General features: G+C 54.9%; 1 protein-coding gene across 1 annotated transcript; it reads left to right on the top strand.

The window, feature by feature from the left end:
• Positions 1–2,169: 2,169 nt before the first annotated feature.
• Napa (NSF attachment protein alpha) lies at positions 2,170–20,508 on the top strand. Its single transcript, XM_090323013.1, has 11 exons — positions 2,170–2,391; positions 11,690–11,769; positions 12,744–12,860; positions 16,420–16,466; positions 16,924–17,001; positions 17,182–17,237; positions 17,316–17,400; positions 17,962–18,066; positions 18,722–18,790; positions 19,148–19,198; positions 19,863–20,508. Exons 1-11 carry the CDS (start codon positions 2,294–2,296, stop codon positions 19,962–19,964), a joined length of 888 nt encoding a protein of 295 aa, XP_090179139.1. The 5' UTR covers positions 2,170–2,293; the 3' UTR covers positions 19,965–20,508.
• The last annotated feature ends 468 nt before the right edge of the window (positions 20,509–20,976 follow it).

The following is a 20,976-nucleotide window of genomic DNA, read 5'->3' on the forward strand; positions in this document are numbered from 1 at the left end:
ATAGATTTATGTAAATTTCATAAAGACAGTACCAAAAATCCCTTTATACACCATAACTATTTTCCATTAGTATATACATTTGTTACAATTAGTACATCAATATCAGCAAGCATTTTTAATAAAGCCCATAGCTTGTTTAGGTTGCTTTCATTTTTACCCAGTGTTCTTTATATCAAGATCTCCCCCAGGATACCATATTATGTTGGTTTTTTTTTTTTTTTTGCCAGTCCTGGGGCTTGAGCTCAGGGCCTGGGCACTGTCCTTGAGCTTTCTCAAGAATAGCACTCTACCACTTGAGCTACAGTACGCATTCAGCCTTTTCTGTATATGTGAATTGAACCCAGGGCTTCATACATACTAGGCAAGCACTCTACTGCTAGACAACAGTCCTGGCCACCCATATTACATTTAGTAATCCTAATCCCGTAGGATCCTGTGATAACAGTGGTGATGGTTTATCAGACTTCCCTTGTGTGATGACTTAACAGTTTTGAGGAGTTTTGGCTAGCTGGTGTAGAATAGGCCTCAAGAGTTGAGAAGTAAACTATGGAAGTGTTATTTCAATCATATTACTAAGGATACACACTATCAGTATGACTTACCATTGTTAATGTTAGCTTCAACTGCCTGTATGAGGAATTATGCTCCACCTTTTTGGGAGGGCAAGCAGTGGTATTGGGGTATGAATTCAGGGCCTTACATTTGCTAAGCAGGTGCTCTACTACTTGGGCCACACCCCTTGACCATTTTTTTGCTTTAGTTAGGGTCCCAGGATATGTGTGTGTGTGTGTCTGTGTGTGTGTGTGTCTGTGTGTGTGTGTGTCTGTGTGTGTGTGTGTTAGAGAGAGAGAGAGAGAGAGAGAGAGAGAGAGAGAGAGAGAGAGAGAGAGAGAGAGAGAGGGAGAGATTCTCTTTCTGGCACTGCAGGATCCTTCAGACCCATCTTGTAGATCTTATCACATCCTAGACCCAGTCATTTCTCCTAGGAATCCTGGTTTGGTTGACTGACTGGAGAATGATACTAATACCAAAGATCTGGGGCCAGCAGTGTGGCCTAGTGGTAGAGTGCTCACCTAGCATGCATGAAGCTCTGAGTTTGATTCCTTGGTGCCACGTACCCAGAAAAAGGCGGAAGTGGCGCTGTGGCTGAAGTGTTAAGAGTGCTAGCCTTGAGCAAAAAGTGTCCAAAGATAGTGTCCGGGCCCTGAGTTCAAGCCCCAAGACCGGCAAAAAAAAAAAAAAAGAAAAAGAAAAAGAAAGGGGGGAAAAAAGGAAAATCTGGGCCCCTAGATCTGGAACCTTATTGTGTGTGTGTGTGTGTGTGTGTGTGTGTGTGTGTGTGTGTGTGTGCCCATCCTGGGGCTTGAGAACTCAAGGCCTGGGCGCTGTCCCTGAGCTTTTTTTTTTTTTTTGCTCATGACTAGTGCTCTACCACTTGAAGTACAGCTCCCCTTCTGGTTTTTGGTGGTTAATTGAAGATAGGAGTCTCATGGGATTTCCTGGCTGGGATGGCTTCGAACCACGATCCTCAGATCCCAGCCTTCTGAAGAGTTAGGATTATAGGTGTGAGCTACCTGCGCTCAGGCTCTGACCACTTCTATTTAGAGAATCTGCGCTTTTTCCTGCAACTACTTCACTGCCCTCCCCAAGATAATGTGAGTGCCGACCGATCGGCAGAGGGCGCAGGTAGTGGAATGGTCTTGTTTGTGTTTAAAAACAGAGCGGGCCTTCTAAATAAAAAGAATGACGTGACATAAGCGAGGACGCAGGACTAGACCGCAGAACTGTCAAAACCCTGCTGGCGCGGGGGCCTGTCACGTGAGCGTCCAAGTCAGCTGACAAGTGCCCAGATTCCGCAGGGCGGGGAGCGGGGAGCTGAGGGTTCCTGATGATTGATTGGTGGAGGAGAACCAGGGTGAGCACTATGGGCGGGGTCCTAGCGGCGGAGTCTACGATTGGCTCCCGTGGCATCACGTGGAGGGCGTCACACGGGGGACTAGGAAGCTAGCGGGCGCCTCACGCTGCCGTATGCGCATGCGTGGGACTTCCCGAGCGCCGATTGGAGGTTCGGAGTCTCTGGCGGCGGTGGGGGCGTGGCCCTCGGGGGCGCGCGCCGCCGCACGGAGCTTCTGGTTGGCTGACGCCAGTCAGGTGGTGCCGGGCCGCAGGCGGCGCGCGCCTAGACGACGTCAACGCAGCCTCCCGAGCTCTCCGGGTCTGTGTACGCCGCCGGCCTCGGCGGAGTCCTCCCTGGGACCGGGCCCGGCAGTTTGTGAGAACCTTTGCGGTCGTCATGGACAACTCCGGGAAGGAGGCGGAGGCCATGGCGCTGCTGGCCGAAGCGGAGCGCAAAGTGAAGAACTCTCAGTCCTTCTTCTCCGGCCTCTTCGGGTAGGAACCGAGTCGGGGTATGCCGGGAGCGAGGCTGGGAGGTCGCCGGAGTCGTGGCCGAGGCCGCGGGGCTAGGCCGCGGGCCGTCGGCCCTGCGACTGCGGTGCGGCGGCCTGAGGGGGGTCTCAGGATCCCAGGCCGAACGCCAAGCAGCCCAGGCTTGAAGACCGCCAGGGGCCTGCGTCGAGGACACACGGGCCCGGGTGACATCGTCTTGAGGCTGGAGACCGGTCGAGGGGGACCCGGGCCTGGGAAACCACACTGCGGCTTTGGGGGGCCGCCCGAGGGGACTGAGAGAGCCCGGAGACCCGGCAGGTTCCGAAGTTTTTGGCATCCAGGGAAAAATGGCTGGAAGGATTCAGGTCTTTGACTCTGGATGGTCGACACCGGCGGGGGATGGCGCTTAGGTGCCTGGACGAGGGTGGCACAAGCTACCAGTGACTAGCTTAAGGAGACCTGAGCAGAGGATCCTGGGTGAGGGAGGCCGACAAAGAAGGCCTGGGCTGAGGGGTGAAGATGAAAGAAGGAAGGCAAGACGATTGAGCCTGAACGGTGAGGGGATTGCAGGCCTGGGGTCCTCGAGTCTAGGGAATCCCAGATGTGCTTTAGATGAGATTGATGGGGGCTGGAAGCCAGAACGAACACCTACATGGTGGCAGACATTTAACAAAAGTTTATGTGAGGAAGCTTCATAATTGGGTGCATAAAGCCCAAGTTTGAAATGTGGTTCTTCCATGTCCTCTTGCTGGGCATGGTAAAACTTTTTACACTCATCAAGTATATTGGAAGTGCTTAGAATTGAGCCTGATATGGGGTACAGTTCTGGAATTGTCACCAAAAAAAGACTTGGACATTTGGAGTGATAGACAGACCTGGATGGGGACTAGAAGAAGAGATTGGGAAGCCTGAATGTGGTAGGGACCAAAGAGTTGAAAGGGAATGAAAAAGGCTCTGGACCCTGGGAAGGGGCCTGAATGCATCAGGAAGAGGCCTGTGTTCCAAGAGGGACACCTTTGGGGGGCACTTTGGCACCTCAAAGGTAGAAGTATGAGCAGGAGAGCCAGCCAGAAAGTAGGGAAGGAAGAGCTTGCCTGGGAGACCTGGGACTTGGAAGAGCCTCTGTTAGAAGCCTGGCAGAGGTTAATGAAAAATGAAGGGGAAGGATCTTTCCCGGAGAGGAGCTGGAGCCTTCTTCTGGTTTTGTTGTGTATGTTGTTGTGAGCCAGACTATTGCTGTGTAGCCCAGGCTGGCCTGGAACTTGAGATCCTCCTGCCTCAGACTCCCAAAGAACTTTGTAAGCATGTGCCACCACATCCTAGTGAGCCAGCCCTTGTCATTTGACGTTGAGTAATGTTTAGCAAAATAATTGGAAGAATGGGGCTGGATTGTTTGGTGTAGTGAAACATCCGGGTCTGACGAGTCTTGTCAGGTTGTGTTGATTAACAGGAATATTTTATTCTAGAGGCTGAAGGTAGAAGGAAGGAGGGCATGTGCGTTTCTTCCTTCTTCACTAAGGGAAAAGTTCATGTGCAGTGTTTGGAAGTGGGCCAAGAGCTCAGTTTTCAGCAGTAGTTTTCCTGGTGCCTCTCAATGTCTGGTTCCCTTGGCCCAGAGATAGTGTACAATTGAGCTGTGTGTGTAGAGAACCACTGTTAGCTCCAGAGCCACTTGTCACTTGATGGGAAGGCAAGATTAACACTTGCAAGTGCCACTAAAATGACACTGTCAGATGTTAGGAAGGACTAGGTGGTGTCACTCATGAGAAGTTGCTGGACTAAGAGGAAGCTCGGGGGAGAAGGGAACCGCACTCTTGGCACAGACAAACCCTGGGACACACTAGGGAAGGCAAGGGGGGAGGCCTGCTGTGAAGAGTGCTTCTACCCAGAAGATGACATCTCAGGGGAGAAACCTTAGTCTTGGGGTGTTCTGGGGGGACAGCTTGAGCAAAGGGCCTAGATGTGTGAAGATTTAGTGTTGGAATTCATGTTTTCTAATTTTTTCTTTTTTTGTCACTCCTGGGGCTTGAACTCAGGGCCTGAGCACTGTCCTTGGGCTTTCTTCAAGGCTAACGCTCTACCACTTCTGTCATTTTCTATGTATGTGGTACCAAGGAATCGAACCAAGATCTTCGTGCATGCTATGCAAGTACTCTTACCACCAGGCCAAACTCCCTGCCCAGAATTATGTCTGATGGTAACATTAGCATGGGCAGAGCAGGAGATGATGCCAGGAGCGCTGACTTGGATTAGAGACACTGGCAAGCCTGAGTGAGGAGTGCAGTGGAAGCATCCCAGAGGGCTTTGGGAAGACTGCCGCAGTATGGGGACAGTTATGCAGAGGGCTGTTGCAGAGAGAATGGAGCATGCAGGTAACATTGGCCTTGGATTCCCCAGGCTGGGCTCAGGCATTTAACCTGTTTTCTCTATTTAGTCCACACAAAACCCCCGTGGTTTTGGATCAAGGATAAAGCAGGGCTTTGAGTAGTTTATTTGCCCAGCACCACAGGAAGTGGGAGAGGCAGGTTCGGACCCTGGCTTGTTCCAAAGTCCTTTGGCTCTGCCATCAGGCTGAGCCACCAGTGTCATTTGTTTCTAAGGCTGGGCCCCATTTGGGGACACAGCATTTAAAGAAGGATGTGGAAAGATCAAGTGTTTTGAAGCACTGCCAGTGTGTAGCGGTCCTCTCCACCTCCAAGCAGAGTTGAAAAGATGCCCTGACAGGGGTTGTGTGGGCCTGGCTGGCAGGAGCCCAGGGTGAGTGCTGGACTGGGCAGATCTAGAGATCAGCTGGGGAGAACTTGATTAACAGGCAGAATGTTTGCTCTCAGCACTCCTCCCCCTGGAGCTAGGGTTTCCCAGGTTAAGCATTTGACAGTGGCCTTAGCTGGATGTCTGAGGTCTGGAAACAGGATGGCTGGGTCTCTACCTCTTCCTCTGCCTTTGGGAGCCTCAGCTTCTCAAATCCAGGAGCCCCAGTTGCTCATGTTCTGTGAACCTTGTAGAGCTCTTCCTAGGGTGGGGTCTGTGCTCAGACCCATCTCCCAGGCTGTGGAAGCTAGTGAGTGGTTTGTTTATTAGGAAAGGGCTGCAAAGCCCACTAGCTTCCACATCCAGGGCAGAGTTCTCCAGGAACATAGCAAGATGGCAAAACCAGGATAGAGGAGATCCAGTGCCCTTTTTTTCCTCCTTCCTGCTCTCTTTTCCATCCCTAATGACTCCCCACTACCTCCCCGGAAACAATCCAAGCCTTTCCGCCTGGGTCCCACTGGAGCTGTCCCTCCTGCTTGCCCAGTTGTCATAGGGAATGACAGCATGGCCTGAGCCAAATGCCTGGAGGCGCTGGAAGCGTGGCGGTGGCACTGTTCATTCTGTGCAAACCCTTTGCCAACCTCAGTGCCTGAGGATTACGTGGTGACAAGTAAACTTCTGCCTGAACAATCTGTGGGCACAGAAACCCTAGAGGGCCTGCTTTTGTGAGTGGAAGAATGCCTTGGAGCGCGGAAGGTGGCCATAACTGAGCCAGAAGCCTTCCCACCTCCAGAAGCCTCCGTGCTGTTTTCCAGTGGGTGCCAGGATGAACCACAGTGCCCTGCCACCTTGCTGACTTCCAGGATCCACAGCTGAAAACCTTGCAGTCTCTTCAAGGCTCCCCAGGGGACACTAGAGCTAGGGCCTTTTGAAACATCCCTTAAGGAAAGGCTTGGATGGGGTGAACCTGTGAGGGAACAGAGGGGCAGCGGTGAGAAACCCCAGGCCCTGCTAGGCTGGAGGCAGCAGCTCCGAGTTCTACCACTCAGCTCACAGTCTAGAGGGGCAGCGGACCCACAAATATATGTGGTCCCTCTTCATCCTTGGATGACTGATTCCCAGGCCCTCCCCCCCCCCCGCCATATAGAAGATAGTATGGTGTTTACGTGAACCATATGTCTCTTGTATACTTTGAATCATCTCTGGGTTACTTGTAATGCCTCAGACAATGTAAATGATCTGGAAATACTTGTTATACTGTACTGTCTCGGGAATAATGACAGAAGTCTGTAGAGGAACAGGTTTTTGACCTGCGGTTAAATGCAGAAGCTCAGGATACAGGGCCAACAGTACCCTCTGCATCCTGAAGGAAAGGGCAGGGCTGTGGGAGAGCCAGGATTCCAGGGGGTGGAGGCCTGAAGTAGGCAGACATCCCCGCATCGGCCTCTTGGGGACAATGTCATTGAACTACACCTGCTCTGTGACAGCCGCTCTCGGCACTGGTGCAAGAGCCCTTAAATGTGTGGAGTCCCTCCCCTAGACACAGGAGGAAACACAAGTCGGCCATTGGTGGCGGCCTGCCTGGCTTCTCTGCTACTTTCCCACCTCCTTTGATCGCATGCCAGGTGGCTGGCTCCTCTGGTGTGCAGCTTTTTCCTTCTTAACAACAATCACAGCCCTTCTCCTCTCCTCACACTCAACTGCTCCCTCTCAGCCTGTTGTCTACACTTGGCTTTGTTTTATGCCAGTCCTGGAGCCTGAACTTAGGGCATTGTCCCTGAGCTTCTTTTGACTAGCACTCTACCACTTGAGCCACAGCTCCTCTTCTGGCGTTTTGGTAGTTTATTGGAGGGAAGAGTCTGATGGACTCTCCTGCCTGGGCAGACTTCAAACCATGATCTTCAGAGTGGCTAGATTATAGGTGTGAACTACCAGCACGCCTTAATCGCCTCGACTTTGAAGTGATGGACAGGCAGACTCAGGATTACTAGCTCAAGGCCCCATAGTTGGCAGAGCACGCCAGGCGTTCGGCATCTTCAGGCTCCTTCTACTCTTTCTCTTTCTGGTAAAAGCAAGCCAGACGAGGCACCTGGGCCACCTTGGAGCTGGGCAAGCAACCTGTGATTTTTTATTCTTTCTTTGTTTGTTTATTTATTTTGCCAGGCCTGGGGCTTGAACTCAGGACCTGGGCACTGTCCCTGTGCTTCTTTTGCTCAAGGCTAGCATTCTACCACTTGAACCTCAGCACTACTTCCATTTTTTCTGTGTTTGTGGTACTGGGGAATTGAACCCAGGGCTTCATGCATGCTAGGCAAGCACACTACCACTTAAGCCACATTCCCAAATTATTCTTTCATTATTGTTAGTGGGGCCAGGCAGGCAATGTGGTGCCCACACAGCCTGGCAGGACTTGAATCCCATTAGGGAAGCAACCAAAGGAGCTAAGAAGTGGGAACACCACCCGGGCTTTCTTTTCCTCTTTCGCCTTCTGCTGGTGAAGCTGCTGCAAGGGTCTGGGCAGGGGTCAGCGCCAGTCAGCCTCTCTTGCTTCTTGCCTCATCAGCAAATGAGCTGAGCAGAATCCACGCACCAGCGAGTGAACCTGCCCCGCACAAAACCCTTGGCCTGGTCCCGCCTGCACCTGGGCCCTCCTGGCAGCATGCAGCCCTCCATATGGCAATTTCTGGGGGCTGCTGGCTGTGCCTACAAGTCCTGAGACTGCTTCCTCCGCATTGGGAGGGGGAGAGAGCAAAACCGGGGTAATTATAGACAGCCCTACACCAGGCCAGCCCAAACCAGTTCCCTTGATTCCCAGCGAGCTGACAGGGAGGGGGTTGTGCTGAGAGGAGGATGAAGAGTGAGTGCCATGGAGGCAGCTTGGAGGAGGTCAGCGAGGGAGGGACTGACAAACGCTGTCAGCTGTCACCTGTGCTGAGCCACCCAGGCCCTTCCCAAGGATCCCAACGAGCTTTTCCAGTGTCCTTGGGGGCAGGCCCTGTAGTCAAGAGAGCCCCTAAAATGGGGGGGCCTGAGCCCACCCGACCTGGAGACAGAAGGGGGGGTGGAAACCATGAAGAGCCAGCCACCCTCTACCAGCTGGGTGGAGGCCTGAAGCCAGGGCTTCTGCATGCCATCCTGCTGCTCCACGCACAGGCGCCATCCTGGCTTGCTTCTCTTCCTTGAACTCCAAGCCTGCTCTGACTCTGCCTTTTCTGACTGTTCCCTGCCTGGAGCACCCCTGATGTCTGCATGGGGCTCCTGCCCTTGTTGGCACACACACACTGCAGTGTACAGTGCCCATAAGAGGGCTCATGGAGTTGGGTGAGGCTCTCCCATCTGCTTGGTGCCACCTCATCTCAGATGCTCAGTGTTTGCCCTGGATACAGCGATATCTTTGTGGGTGGGTAGCTTCTTTAGGATTTGCCAGCTAAGGCTGCGCAGGTCTCCCTTCTCTCCCTTTGGGATCGTCTGTAGGATGGGGTTTCTTTTATGTACTCTTGTAGCGATGCTAGGACCAGCATGTTCAGGAGGCTTTGAGGCCAGGGAAGCAGCCTGGGGCCCAAGCAGGCACTAATCCCCAGGCTTTTCCGCCCTGTGGTCAGAATTGTTGACCAAGCACAGGGTTGGCCAGCTTAGCCTGGGATCTGAGAGTTTCAGTTTGGGCAGCTGATAGGCTGTTGTGTTGTGTCTAATCTTCTGTGTCCAATCAAGCAGAGCAAACCTGCCCAGGACTTACGAGCCCATCCAGGTCCAGCTATTTCTGCAATCAGAGTCTGAACCCATTCATTCAGAGGGTGGCCTGGGCTGGAGAAGGCTACTTGGCACCCACAGAGAAAGGAGTTAGGCTCTGTGGAGTGGGCAGACTTGTGATTAAAGTCTGTGAGCATATCTGTTTGTTGTTATTGTTGTTGTTTTTGTGGGTCATGGGACTTGAACTCCGGGCCAGGGCACTGTTCCCGAGCTCTTTAGCTCAAGGTTACCATCCTCCCCTTTTAGCCACAGCTCCACTTCCAGCTTTCTGGTGGTTAATTGGAGATAAGAGTCACATACTTTTTAGTGCCCAGGCTGGCTCTGAACTGAGATTCTCAGATCTCAGCCTCCTGAGTAGCTAGGATTATAGGCTTGAGCCTGGCTATTTTTTTTTAAATTTTTATTTATTTATTTTATTTTTGGCCAGTCCTGGCGCTTGAACTCAGGGCCCGAGCACTGTCCTTGGGCTTTCCTCAAGGCTAGAGCTCTACCACTTGAGCCACAGCACCACTTGTGGCTTTTCTATGTATGTGATACTGAGGAATCGAACCCAGGTCTTTTTTGCATGCTAGGCAAGCACTCTACCACTAGGCCAAATTCCTGGTCCCAAGCAAATCTGTTTTAAAGAACATTCCAGAAGCACTGAGATATTGTACAGCCAGGTCCACAGGCCCCATCTAACTTTTATGGAAAATGCCGCATATGTTCCTTCCTTCTCAGTGTCCCAGAGTGGGCTGTAAAGAGCCAGCTGGCCTACTGGGCTAGGATTAGCCCCCACCGGGGGTGATCGTAGGGGGGCATGGTGGTCAGGGCCACTGCCCTGGGAAGTACACATTATTTGTGCTCCAAATAATGCCATGCTGCCCAGGCACCCCTGGCTCCCGTCTGTAATCCCAGCCATGCCTGAGGCTGAGATCCAGAGGAGCAAGATGCTAAGTCAGCCCACACAGAAGAAACTGAGAGATTCGTCTGCAACTAGCCAGTAAAAAGCCAGGCTGGGGACTGGGAGTTTGGCCTAGCATGCACAAAGACCTGGGTTGGATTTCTCGGTACCACATACATAGAAAAAAGCTGGATATGGAAAAAAAGAAAAGAAAAAGAAAAAAGCTGGAAGTGGCACTGTGGCTCAAGTGGTGGAGCTCTAGCCTTGAAAAAGCCCAAAGACAATGCTCAGGCCCTGAGTTCAAGGCTAGGACTGGCAAAAAAGAAAAACAAAAAAACAGGCTGGAGTTGTGTCTTGAGTGTTAGAGTACCAACTGTGAACAAATAAGCCGAATGACTGTTGTACTGAATGTCTTTGGAGCTTTTCTGATTTTGTTTTTTGGGTTTTTTTTTTTTTTTTTTTTTTTGCATGGGGAGGGAGGGGTGTGGTCTGGTCATGGGGCTTGAGCTCTGGGCCTGAGCACTGTCCCTGAGCTCTTCAGCTCAAGGCTAGTGCTCTACCATTTGAGCCACAGCACCACTTCCAGTTTTCCGGTGGTTCATTGGAGAAAACAGTCTCAAGGACTTCAGTGCCTGGGCTGTCTTTGAATGGGGATCCTCAAATTTCAGCCTCCTGAGTAGCTAGGATTACAGACTTGAGCCACCGGCACCAGCTCTGATTTTTTTTCCCCCGGATGAATGGCTAGAAATAGAATTCATTGCTTGAGGGGCTGGGAGTTTGGCCTGGTGGTTAAAGTGCTTGCCTAGCATGCACGAAGACCCGGGTTTGATTCCTCGGTACCACATACATACAAAAAAGCCAGAAGTGGTGCTGAGGCTCAAGTGGTAGAGCTCTAGCCTTGAGAAAGTCCAAGGACAGTGCTCAGGCCCTGAGCTCAAGCCCAGGACTGGCAAAAAAAAAAAAAAAGAATTCATTGCTTGACAGTGTGATCAAACTTAAATTCTAATATTAAAATCTAGATATTCTTTGAATAGATAAATTATGCACATGGTTTTAAAGCACAGACAGCAGAAATGAGGGTATTCAATGACTAAATCTGCCTCCCACACCTGGCCCTAATCCTGCAGACTCCACCTTAAGAAAAATGCTGTTACTAAGTTTGTGTGTATCTGTCCAGAAATATTCTGTTTATATAAACATGTCTGATTCTATTCTTCTCATTTTCTCTTTACACAAATGGAAAGCATTTCATATTTATATCTTACATTGATACTTTTTTTCCTTCCTACTATTTCTTGGTATGACTGTATCCTGCTGTATCTGCCCTGCTCTGAACAGTACAGACAATGTCCTGCCGTGTCAGAACAAAGGCACTGGGCCGGGAGTTTGGCCTAGTGGTAGCGGGCTTGCCTAGCATGCACGAAGACCCTGGTTCAATTCCTTGGTACCACATACACAGAAAAAAGCCAGAAGTGATGCTGTGGCTCAAGTGGTAGAGCGCTAGCCTTGAGGAAAAAGTCTAAGGACAGTGCTCAAGCCCTGAGTTCATGCCCCAGGACTGGCAAAAACAAACAGAACAAAGGCACTAAGCAAGGCACAAAATTAACAAGGCACTGGGGAAGCTGAGAGGGGTCCACAGCCAGCCTAGTCCCCACAATGCTTTGCACCATCCTAGGCAAGGGATTTGCAGAGTGCCTGGGGCCTGCTGGTCACAGGAAACCCCACCAGGCAATGGGAGAGGCCGTCAGCGCTGGCTGGGGGTCGGGAAGCTCCAGGGCCACCAGCACTGTGGGGGACAGTGGGGACCATGACTTGAAGGCCGGGGGGGGGCACATTTCTGAGGCTGCTAGGCAATGCATGTGTTTTCTTCTGGATATCATCCTCAAAGGTCTCCTTATCTTTCCCCCTCACCCCCAGAGGCTCATCCAAAATGGAGGAAGCCTGTGAAATCTACGCCAGGGCAGCAAACATGTTCAAAATGGCCAAAAACTGGAGTGGTGAGTGCTCTCTACTAAAACTCCCCCCTCCCCACTTCCCTTTCCTCCCTGTCTACTCCCTCCCCTCCATCGGAGAGCCTGGGGCTCAGCGTGGGTACCATCTAGACTTGAACTCAGGGCCTGGGCACTGGCCCTGAGCTGTTTTTGCTCAGAGATAGCTAGCACTCTACCACCTGAGCCACAGTGTTATTTCTGGCTTTTTCTGAGTAGTGTATTGTACATAAGAGCCTCACATAGTGGGCGCTGATGGCTCATGCCTATAATTTCCACTACTCAGGAGGTTGAGATCTGAGGATCCGTGTTCAAAGCCAGCCCGGCACAAAAGTCCTTAGACTGTTATCTCCAATTAACCACCAGAAAATCAGAAATGGTGCTGTAGCTCAAGTGGTAGAACACTAGCCTTGAGCTAAAGAGCTCAGGGATCACCCCCAGGCCCAGAGTTCAAGCCCCACCCCCCCCCCAAAAAAAAAGAAGTCTCATAGATTTTCTTACCTGGGCTGGCTTTGAACCACAATCCTCAGATCTCAGTCTCCTGAGTAGCTAGATGGCATGAGCACCATCACCCAGCTTGGATTTGAACTCTTGCTGGTCTTGCTTCATGTTTCTGTTATTGTAGTACCTCAGCCACAGGATCCTGTAAAGACCGGTTGAGGGGCTCAATGGGAAGAGCTTAGGGGAGTGGGGAGGGGAGCAGGATTGGAAAAGGGGGAGCAAGAACCTCAGAGCTGAGGTGAGTAGTACTAGGGCTCTGCCTTCCTTCTCCTGACACCTTTCTCTTCAGCGCTGGTGGCCCTGGGATGTGGACTAGAGTGGAGGAACCTGTATTCTCTTTCTGTGCCTTGTGGCTCAGCTGCCTGCCTGCTGTAGACAGCTAGGTGACCTCTAGCAGTGTCCACCCCGGCCTCTGATCTGGGGCCAGTGAGTCCTGGAAACTTGGCTCTGGAAGCCGGAACCCCGCTGCTCCTGTGTTCCAGCTGCGGGGAATGCTTTCTGCCAGGCCGCCCAGCTGCACCTCCAGCTCCAGAGCAAGCATGATGCAGCCACCAGCTTTGTGGATGCTGGCAACGCCTTCAAGAAAGCTGACCCACAAGGTAAGGTTGAACAGGAGGGCTGGGTGGGGGGGCGGGGAGTGGGCTGCACTGGGAGCAGCAGCGCTGTCTTCCACACCCGACCCCAGGCCTCAAGCAGCCCAGGGTTTTTCCAGTGGCTGACATGTGATAGGCAAAGTGAGCCTTCACTTGAGAGCTGCTACCCCCCCACCCCCACTTGCTGGCACCTCACCTGCTCCCCTCCTTGCTCCTCAGCCCCCACCCCCTGTGAGCATTTGGGAGTGGGCGTCACATCGCAGACCCACCGCCTGCCAGGGAACAGCAAAGCTGTTCTGTTGTCAAAATTAACATGCAGAAGGCAGTGGGGGCGTCCTGAGACCAGCCAGGTAGGATAGCTGCCGAGAAAGAGCGGAAATTATCCTAACCTGCCTTCCCCACGTGAGGGGGGAGCTCAAGAGCCTCTGATAAGACGGTGGAGACAGCCCAGCTGGGACAAGAAGAGCAAGAAAGCGATTGGTCCCCTGGTTTGAGGTCGTGGGTCCAGCCAGGCGTTTGGGTTTCCTCATTTCTGTGGTGTGGGGCACTCACTGGACCACTGAGCTGCATCCCCAGCTTGGGGACTTGGGGTTTTTTTGACTGGGTTGCCAGACATAGGTTGGTCACATTTAATTTTAGCAAGCAAAGACCCTTAAATGAACATCACTGCCCTCTCAGGGGACTGGAAAGTGAAGTCTTTAAAAAAGGAGATGGGTGATTCTGGAGCACAGGCGCTAGGTAGGAGGGTCAGAGGCCTGGGGAAGCTGTTTCACAGAGCCTGGTGGAATTGCCCACACAGCCCTCCTGCCACACAGCCCTTGGCTCCCAGTGAGACATTTGATCTGTCCCCGGGCTGGCCAGTCACTCCTCTCACAGATGTGGGCCTAAGTAGAGAGCCTTGATAGGCTTTGGCCTGATGATGCCAGGGAGAGCCACCCTGGTGACGGAGCAAGGCTTGACTATGCTTGGCTGGTAGCACTGGGCCCTAGCAGGTGACTGGATGACCCAGAGTGAACCTGGGTTTGTCTCTGCAGAGAGTCCTCCCTTCCGCCTCCCTCCGCTCCCCTGGGAAACTGGTCGCCTAGAGATGGGCCTGGCATCTGTGATGTTCAGCTGCTCCATCCGGAGTGACTGGAAGGACTTGTTTCTGGGGCAGCAGCTGCCAGGCTGTGTGCTGTGTGCCTGGCATGGTGTATTCCTCCTGCAGACCCCTCCACTAACCGTAGGCAGGGCTGGGCTGCGATGTGCTTGCAGCCTTTGTGCCTTTGAGGGGAGGCGTGGGCAGAGGCCTGTGGGGGAGCAAGGCAGGGAATGGCTGGGGGAGGGGTGAGTCTGGTGTGTGTCTGGAGCTCCAGGACTTTGAGCTGAGAGGAGTGACAGCCTCATGGCCTCATAGCATCCTGATGTGGCCAGCGCAGGGTGAGAGCAGAAAAGCATGTGCAAGGAGGTGAAGGGGCCAGTCTGGGGAGTAAAGCACAGACCTACTGTGATGTGTGCAGGTGTTCACTGGTGTGCAGTGACCGACAGCCCTGGCCACCAGTCCAGGGGCCTCTCACCCAGCTGCACCCAGTCAGCTTCACCTGCCAGCTCCCCCGGGGGTCTCCCAGAAGCCTCCCACTGTCGTGACTCACGCAGGCACCTGGGTCTGCAGGTGGCACAGGGGGTCATGCCTCCTGACCACACTGCCAGCTCCATGGTACAGACCTGCTGGGGAACACCCCTTCCCCAGCCTTCTGGACGGTTGGGGCAGGTGCAGAGGTGTGCTTGGGCCCCACATTTCCTCTCCCTCCCATTAAATGATGCCATGTCCCAGACATCTGTCTCTAGCCCAGGCCGAGTCCTTGCTGGCTCGAGGGTTTTCCCAGTTGTGTGTGGAGCCGGAGGAACAGCATAAGCCTCCATAGCCCCCTTCTAGGTCTTTGGGGGTGAAGCAGGGCTGGTGGGTGAGACGCCACCTGGGCTGGAGCAGTGCAGTGCAGGCTGGAGCACAGAAGGCTGAGGTGAGGCCTGTGGTGGAGAGTGGGTCGAAGGCTTGTCCAAGAGCCAGCCAGGGTGTTGGCTGGCTGCCTGCCACTTTCCAGGATAGCTCATCCCGGAGAAGGGAGCCAGCACCGATGGGACATGGCCTGGAGACTCCGTGTTCTCCCCTGCAGCCATTACAGGTCCACTGCCGGAAACCGGAGTCCTGCCAGAGGATGGCAGCTGCCGCTCTCAGTGGGGAGCAAGCTTCGCCACCTAAGCCTTGGGGCCAGGCTGGACCGGGCTGTAGGCCCCTCAGTGAGGTCTGTCACTGCCCGTCTCCCCAAATCTAGGCTTAGGCCCAGCAGACTGCTAGCTCATGGGATGTTTCCAGACCTTTGTGACACAGTGTGCACGCACGCATGCATTGTGGGCCACTCTCCTACCTCCTCTGCCTCCCGTTCCTTTCTTTTTTTGTTTCTACTTCCTATTTTCTTAGGTTTTCTGCCATCAGCCTTCACACCTTACTGAAGGCTGTGCTTCCTCCAAATCTTCCCTGGGTCCCCAGAGACGTTTCAGAGCTACACAGGGGTGCTCTTTGCACGTGCATTGGGGAGGTTGTAGACCCCTGAAAGCCCAGGCCCACGCCTGCAAGCCTGCCAGGGACTCCCAGGGGACTCTGATGTCCCTGTGCCCCTTGAAAGCAGCAGGTGGGGCTGGGAGTGCCCTCTCACTGGGGAGCCCAGGTCAGCCAGGGCCTCTGCCCTGTGCCTCCCCCGTCTTCCTCCCTCTGAAATGCACAGAAGTGGTGGTGTCTATAAAAAAGATCCTCACCCCGAGAGCTCATTTCTATCTGCTAGAAAATGCCTCCTACTCATGCTCTACTCTCCCCCAGAGAACTGGTCAAAGTAGAAGATGCTTTTCCGAAAGCTCACTCTCGCGAGAACTGGCACAACGGGGACAGCCCACGTCCTCCTCACACCGCCCAAGCCTCCTAGCCTGCCCATTGGGCTTTTTTTGGTGAAACTTGTCATTTGAGGCCCCAGTGGGCAGTGGAGCCAGGTTGAGGGGTCACCAGCTGAGATGGGGGAAAGAGAGGACTGAGGCATCCACGCTGAGGCCCTGAGTTCCGAGGCCTCCGCCTCCTGCCTTCCATCAGAGATCCAGGCCTGACAGGGGCAGAGGCTGCAGCTATGGCAGCTGAGCCCAGGCAGAACCTGCTGCCTCCCAGACAATCTCAGCTGTCGCCTCTCCCCAGGCCTCCAGCTCTGTCATTTAAGAGCAAGGCTTCAGTGAGTCTGACCTGAAACACTCAGGCTAGTTAGCTCTGTGTTGTCCCCGGAACTCCAGGAAAAGTGGTGGCCTTGGGGTGATATCCCCACAAGTATCAGCGTGCTGGGGAGATGCACCTCACCAGCTCTCCTGGGGCTCAGGCTCACCCTGCAGCCTACAGCAGCTCTGTGCCTGCCAGTGCCCACCAGTTCCTGCATCCTCTGAAACTATCTCCCTTCCTCCCCCTTCTTCCTCCTCCCTCTCCTCCTCCTCCTCTCTCTCCTCCTCCCCTCTCTCCCTCTCCCTCTTCCCATGCCCCTTTGTCTCTCCCCAGAGGCCATTAATTGTTTGATGAGAGCCATCGAGATCTACACTGACATGGTAAGGGGCATTGGCTCATCGTGGCCCCCGCTGTGTCCCAGCATCTTCTCCCCAACACCGTCCTTGAACAGACCAGGAATTGAGAGCCCAGTGTCCCCTGAACTGGGCTGGGCTGGGCTGGGCTGGTCCAGGCTGGTTTGTGCTGGTCCGGTCCTCCCTGGTCCCTGGGAGTCTGTACCTGGCCAGAGTTTTCCTTTGCTCACATCACTGCTGTGCCTGGCATGGACCAGTTGCCGGGCCTTCCCACTGGTGTGTCCCGTAGTTAGCAAGTCCTGGCAGTCAGGATCTCCGCTCAGAGAAGGCCCAGCCCGGAGGGCAGCTGCCAGGCCAGGCAGGGAGCCAGGCAGTAGGCTCTGCCAGGCCAGGACTTGTGTCTTCCCCATCCCACCTGGGCAATCCCTGTGGAGGCCTGGCCCACATGACAGCTCAGATGACCGCCACCCCCTGTGTCCCCCAGGGCCGATTCACAATTGCAGCCAAGCACCACACTTCCATTGCAGAGATCTATGAGACAGAGCTGGTGGACATTGAGAAGGTAAGCGGGTATCGGTGCCAGGGCTTCTGCCCAGGACCCACTGGTGACCTCGGCACTGGCAGAAGTGAGCCACAGGGGTCTCACTGTGTCCAAGCAGGGCTGGGGCTGCCCAGAGCACCCCCTCTGCTGCCCTCCCCCCAGCCTGTGCCCCTGTGCCCACTGCACCCTGTGTCTCCCCAGGCCATCGCCCACTACGAGCAGTCTGCAGACTATTACAAAGGCGAGGAGTCCAACAGGTAGCCCCTCGCTTGCCCACTTACCCTTGGGGATGGAGGACCTGCCACCCCCTTCTCACACCCCCCTCCTCCCCACAGCTCAGCCAACAAGTGTCTGCTGAAGGTGGCAGGCTACGCAGCCCAGCTAGAGCAGTACCAGAAGGCCATCGACATCTACGAACAGGTGCTATCTCGGTGCCCGCCCTTGCTGCCGACCCCTGTCCCTCTCCCTGCTTCCCTCCCAGTGCTGCTTTCTCCTCCTGGTGAGCCCTTCCGGCCTGGCTCGGCCCACATCCTCACAGCAGCTGCCGAGACCCCCGGGATGCCACTGCCAAAGCAGATCAGCCATGGTGGCAGAGCAGGGGCCTCGTCCCCCAGTGGGCAGCAGGGAGCAGCTGTGGACTCCTCCCTGTGTTGGGAGGGCTTGGCTTGCTTTCCCATGAGAGGCAGGCAGAGGGAGAAAGGGGCGGGAGATGCCACTCATGTTCCCACGGCTGTCACCCGCTGCCCACTGAATGCCAGCCTCCTGTGGGCTTGACAGTAGGTGACTTGTCTCCACCATCTTGGGTGGCTGGGAGTCGCCTGGCCACCTGGCTTCCATCCACCCGGCCCTCTTCATGTCCTGGTCCCTCCTGCTGCCACTGCTCATCTCCAGAAATTAGAACCCTGGAGGGCACAGGTGCCCCCAGTGCCAGCCATGAGTCTGGCTGTGCTGGGCTCACAGCACTGCCTCTGTCTGGCACAGGTGGGGACCAGCGCCATGGACAGCCCCCTCCTCAAGTACAGCGCCAAGGACCACTTCTTCAAGGCTGCCCTCTGCCACTTCTGCATCGACATGCTGAATGCCAAGGTGAGTCTGTCTATCCATCCCGCCCCCCGCCGCGCTCCCTCTGCCATGCTTTCTGGCAGGAAACACTGGCTGTCATGGGATGGTTCCCAGGGGCTGGCTCACTTGGTGACAGCGCCTCCCGCTTTCCCCCCACTGTCAGCCCATTATGTGGCTGTGGTACCAAGTCCCAGGTCATGTGACTGGCGTGGCATGACATTCATGTGTATGTACCCAGCCTACCCATCTTCACTTGTGGGACTTGAACTCTGGGCCTGGGCGCTGTCTCTGAGCCCCTTTGCTCAAAGCTATCCCTCTACCACGTTGAGCCACGGTGCCTCTTTATTTTCTGATGGTTAATTGGAAATAAGAGTGTCACAGGGGCTTTGCTGCCCAGGCTGGCTTTGACCTGCAATCCTGACTCCTGGCTAGCTTGGATTACAGGTGTGAACTGCTGGCACCGGGCCTGTCCCTGGGCTTTTTCACTTGAGGCTGGCTTTCTACCACTTGAGCCACCGCTCAACTTTGGAGTTGTCACGTTAGTTAGTGGCAATAAGAGTTTCACAGACTTTCCTGCCTGCGCTGGCTCCCAGCTGTGGTCCTCAGATCCCCAGTGTGTCAGTGTCTCCAGTGGCCTGTCGTTATTAGCGTGTCCCCTTCCTCCCTTCGTGCTGCCTAGCTTGCTGTTCAGAAGTACGAAGAGCTGTTCCCGGCCTTCTCTGATTCCCGGGAATGCAAGCTGATAAAGGTGAGTGCCGAGCCCCAACCCTGGAGGGGTCAGGGTGCGAGCACTGGGCAGGGAGTCTACATGCCCGTGCTTCTGGCTTCATTCAGCCCTTCTCATGGGGCTGACTGCTTTGATTTTCCTTCTCCTGCCATCTGGGCCCCGTTTTTTGCAGTGAGATGGGCATGGCGTGGGAGCCATTGTCTGCCATGGCAGCAGTCCACAGTTAGGCCATTTGGGGGGGCCAGAACCCACCCCACCTTGCTCTCCCTCTCCGTGGACGAGCACCCCCCCATTTCAGGTTCCATCCCTATTGTGGGCAAACAAGTCTAACCCCGGCCAGCTGGCCCTGACCCTGCCTGGCCTGCTATTTGGTTGCAGAAGTTGCTAGATGCCCATGAGGAACAGAACGTGGACAGCTACACGGAGTCGGTGAGTGGACGGTGAAGGTGGCTTGGCCTGCGTGGAGGTCGTGGGGAAGCTGCCCCCCTCCTGCAGGCCTGCTGTCCCACAGATGCCGCTCCTTCCTTACCTCTGGGCCGTGGCTGTGGTTTCTTCTGGTCACCCCATATTTCTTGCCTAGACCCAGGAGATGCAGTGAATTTTGTGGGTGTCAGCGGTGAGCCCCTTGGGGTTCAGACTGCCTCCAGGGCGAGCGCGTGGGGCCACATCATGTCACTGGAGCAGGTCTCTGCTCCACGGGGTAGCGCGTCCTGAATCATTGTTTCCCAGTTCTTTCCAGTCCTCAGGCGGCTTCCCAGATCACAGTCTCCCCCTGGGTGCCCACACGTGTGGGTGTAGACCACCCCCCTCCCGTCCCGCAGGGTCTGAAGACAAGACCCAAGGAAGGATGGGGAGGGGCCACACCCAACCCCTTGGGGACAGAATTTTCCAGCCACTCTTCGGGGCCTCCTTCCATCTTGGCTTATACAAGGAAGGGAAAGCCTCTTTTCTCTCCGCTGTAAAATGCTTTTTCCACCAAAGGAAGGGTGGTAAAGACAGGATAGCCAAGACAGGCAGCTGGCTGGCTCGGTCCTTCTGTGGGAGCAAGCGTGATTGGGAGGGAGCCGCTGCCAGGCTGCTGCTGTGCCCGCAGGTGAAGGAGTATGACTCCATCTCAAGGCTGGACCAGTGGCTCACCACCATGCTGCTTCGCATCAAGAAGACCATCCAGGGCGAGGAGGAGGACCTGCGCTAAGCCCACACCCCCTGTGCCCAGAGGCGGCCAGGACCCGCCCTCCCCTCCCCCACGGGGGAGCCTCACTCGGGGGCCCAGCGAGGGGCCTGCTGGCTGGACAGTCAACTCTGTTCTCGCTACATCCTCTGCCCCCCTCCCCCGCCCATCTATTTAAGCCCCTCATGGGCATCGTTCTCCACCGGAACCAGCTGGACAGAACCTTGGATACAGACTCTGCTGCAGGGGCTGCTGCGGGTTTGGGGTCCGCTCTAGTCCCCCCCCACCCTCCACCCCAGCCAGCTGAAGTGCAGCTGGTTGCTTTTGCTCTCATTTGCTCCCAGCTGAGCTCTGAACACGTGTGGCCTCCCACTTGCTCTTTCCACAGAGTGGCCACGCCCTGGCTTCCCTCCACCCCAGCCTCTCAGGTTAGACCCCCGGCCTGGAGCCCAGCGGGCTCCCCGCCTCTGCCATGCCTGCTATTCCCCAAAGCTTCCAGGTCTGTGGGCCAACAGTGGGAAGTCATTGCTGGCCCAAGAAGGAAATAAAAGCCACCACTTTTGCATGAGTCTTTATTTCCTGCTCACCTCTGCTACCCCAGCCCACAGTGTCACCCCACTGCACTTAGAGAAGTGGGGGAGACTTATGGGCCTTAATGCCTTGTGGGGGCACTGGAACCTGGGCTTGTCCTGACTTCTTGCAGTCCCTGAGGTCCCTGGTTGCTGGCTTCCTTGGCAGAGCCTCTCAGGTTTACCTAGAGTGGGGTCTGGTGGAGAGGAGAAGAGGAGCTGCTGACTTCCGTCCTCTCCGCCCCCACCATCCCTGGAAGACTGTCACTTGTCTGCCCTAAGAGGAGGAAATGGAGCCCGGGGGGTGGGACTCTTTAGAGGGAGAGATAGGAGCCCCCACACCCACCACTGCCCGATGGGTTAGGAGAGGCCCTGGATTGGGCCTCTGTGGGAGGCAGGGCTAGGGAGTTTCTGGGGACCCAGAGGGTGGGAGGACTGTGGCAGGAAGTGACCAGGGCTCTCCCCGG

This window comes from Megascapheus bottae, chromosome 31, assembly GCF_031878675.1.
Source record: "Megascapheus bottae isolate mThoBot1 chromosome 31, mThoBot2.hap1, whole genome shotgun sequence".
Taxonomy (NCBI): domain Eukaryota; kingdom Metazoa; phylum Chordata; class Mammalia; order Rodentia; family Geomyidae; genus Megascapheus; species Megascapheus bottae.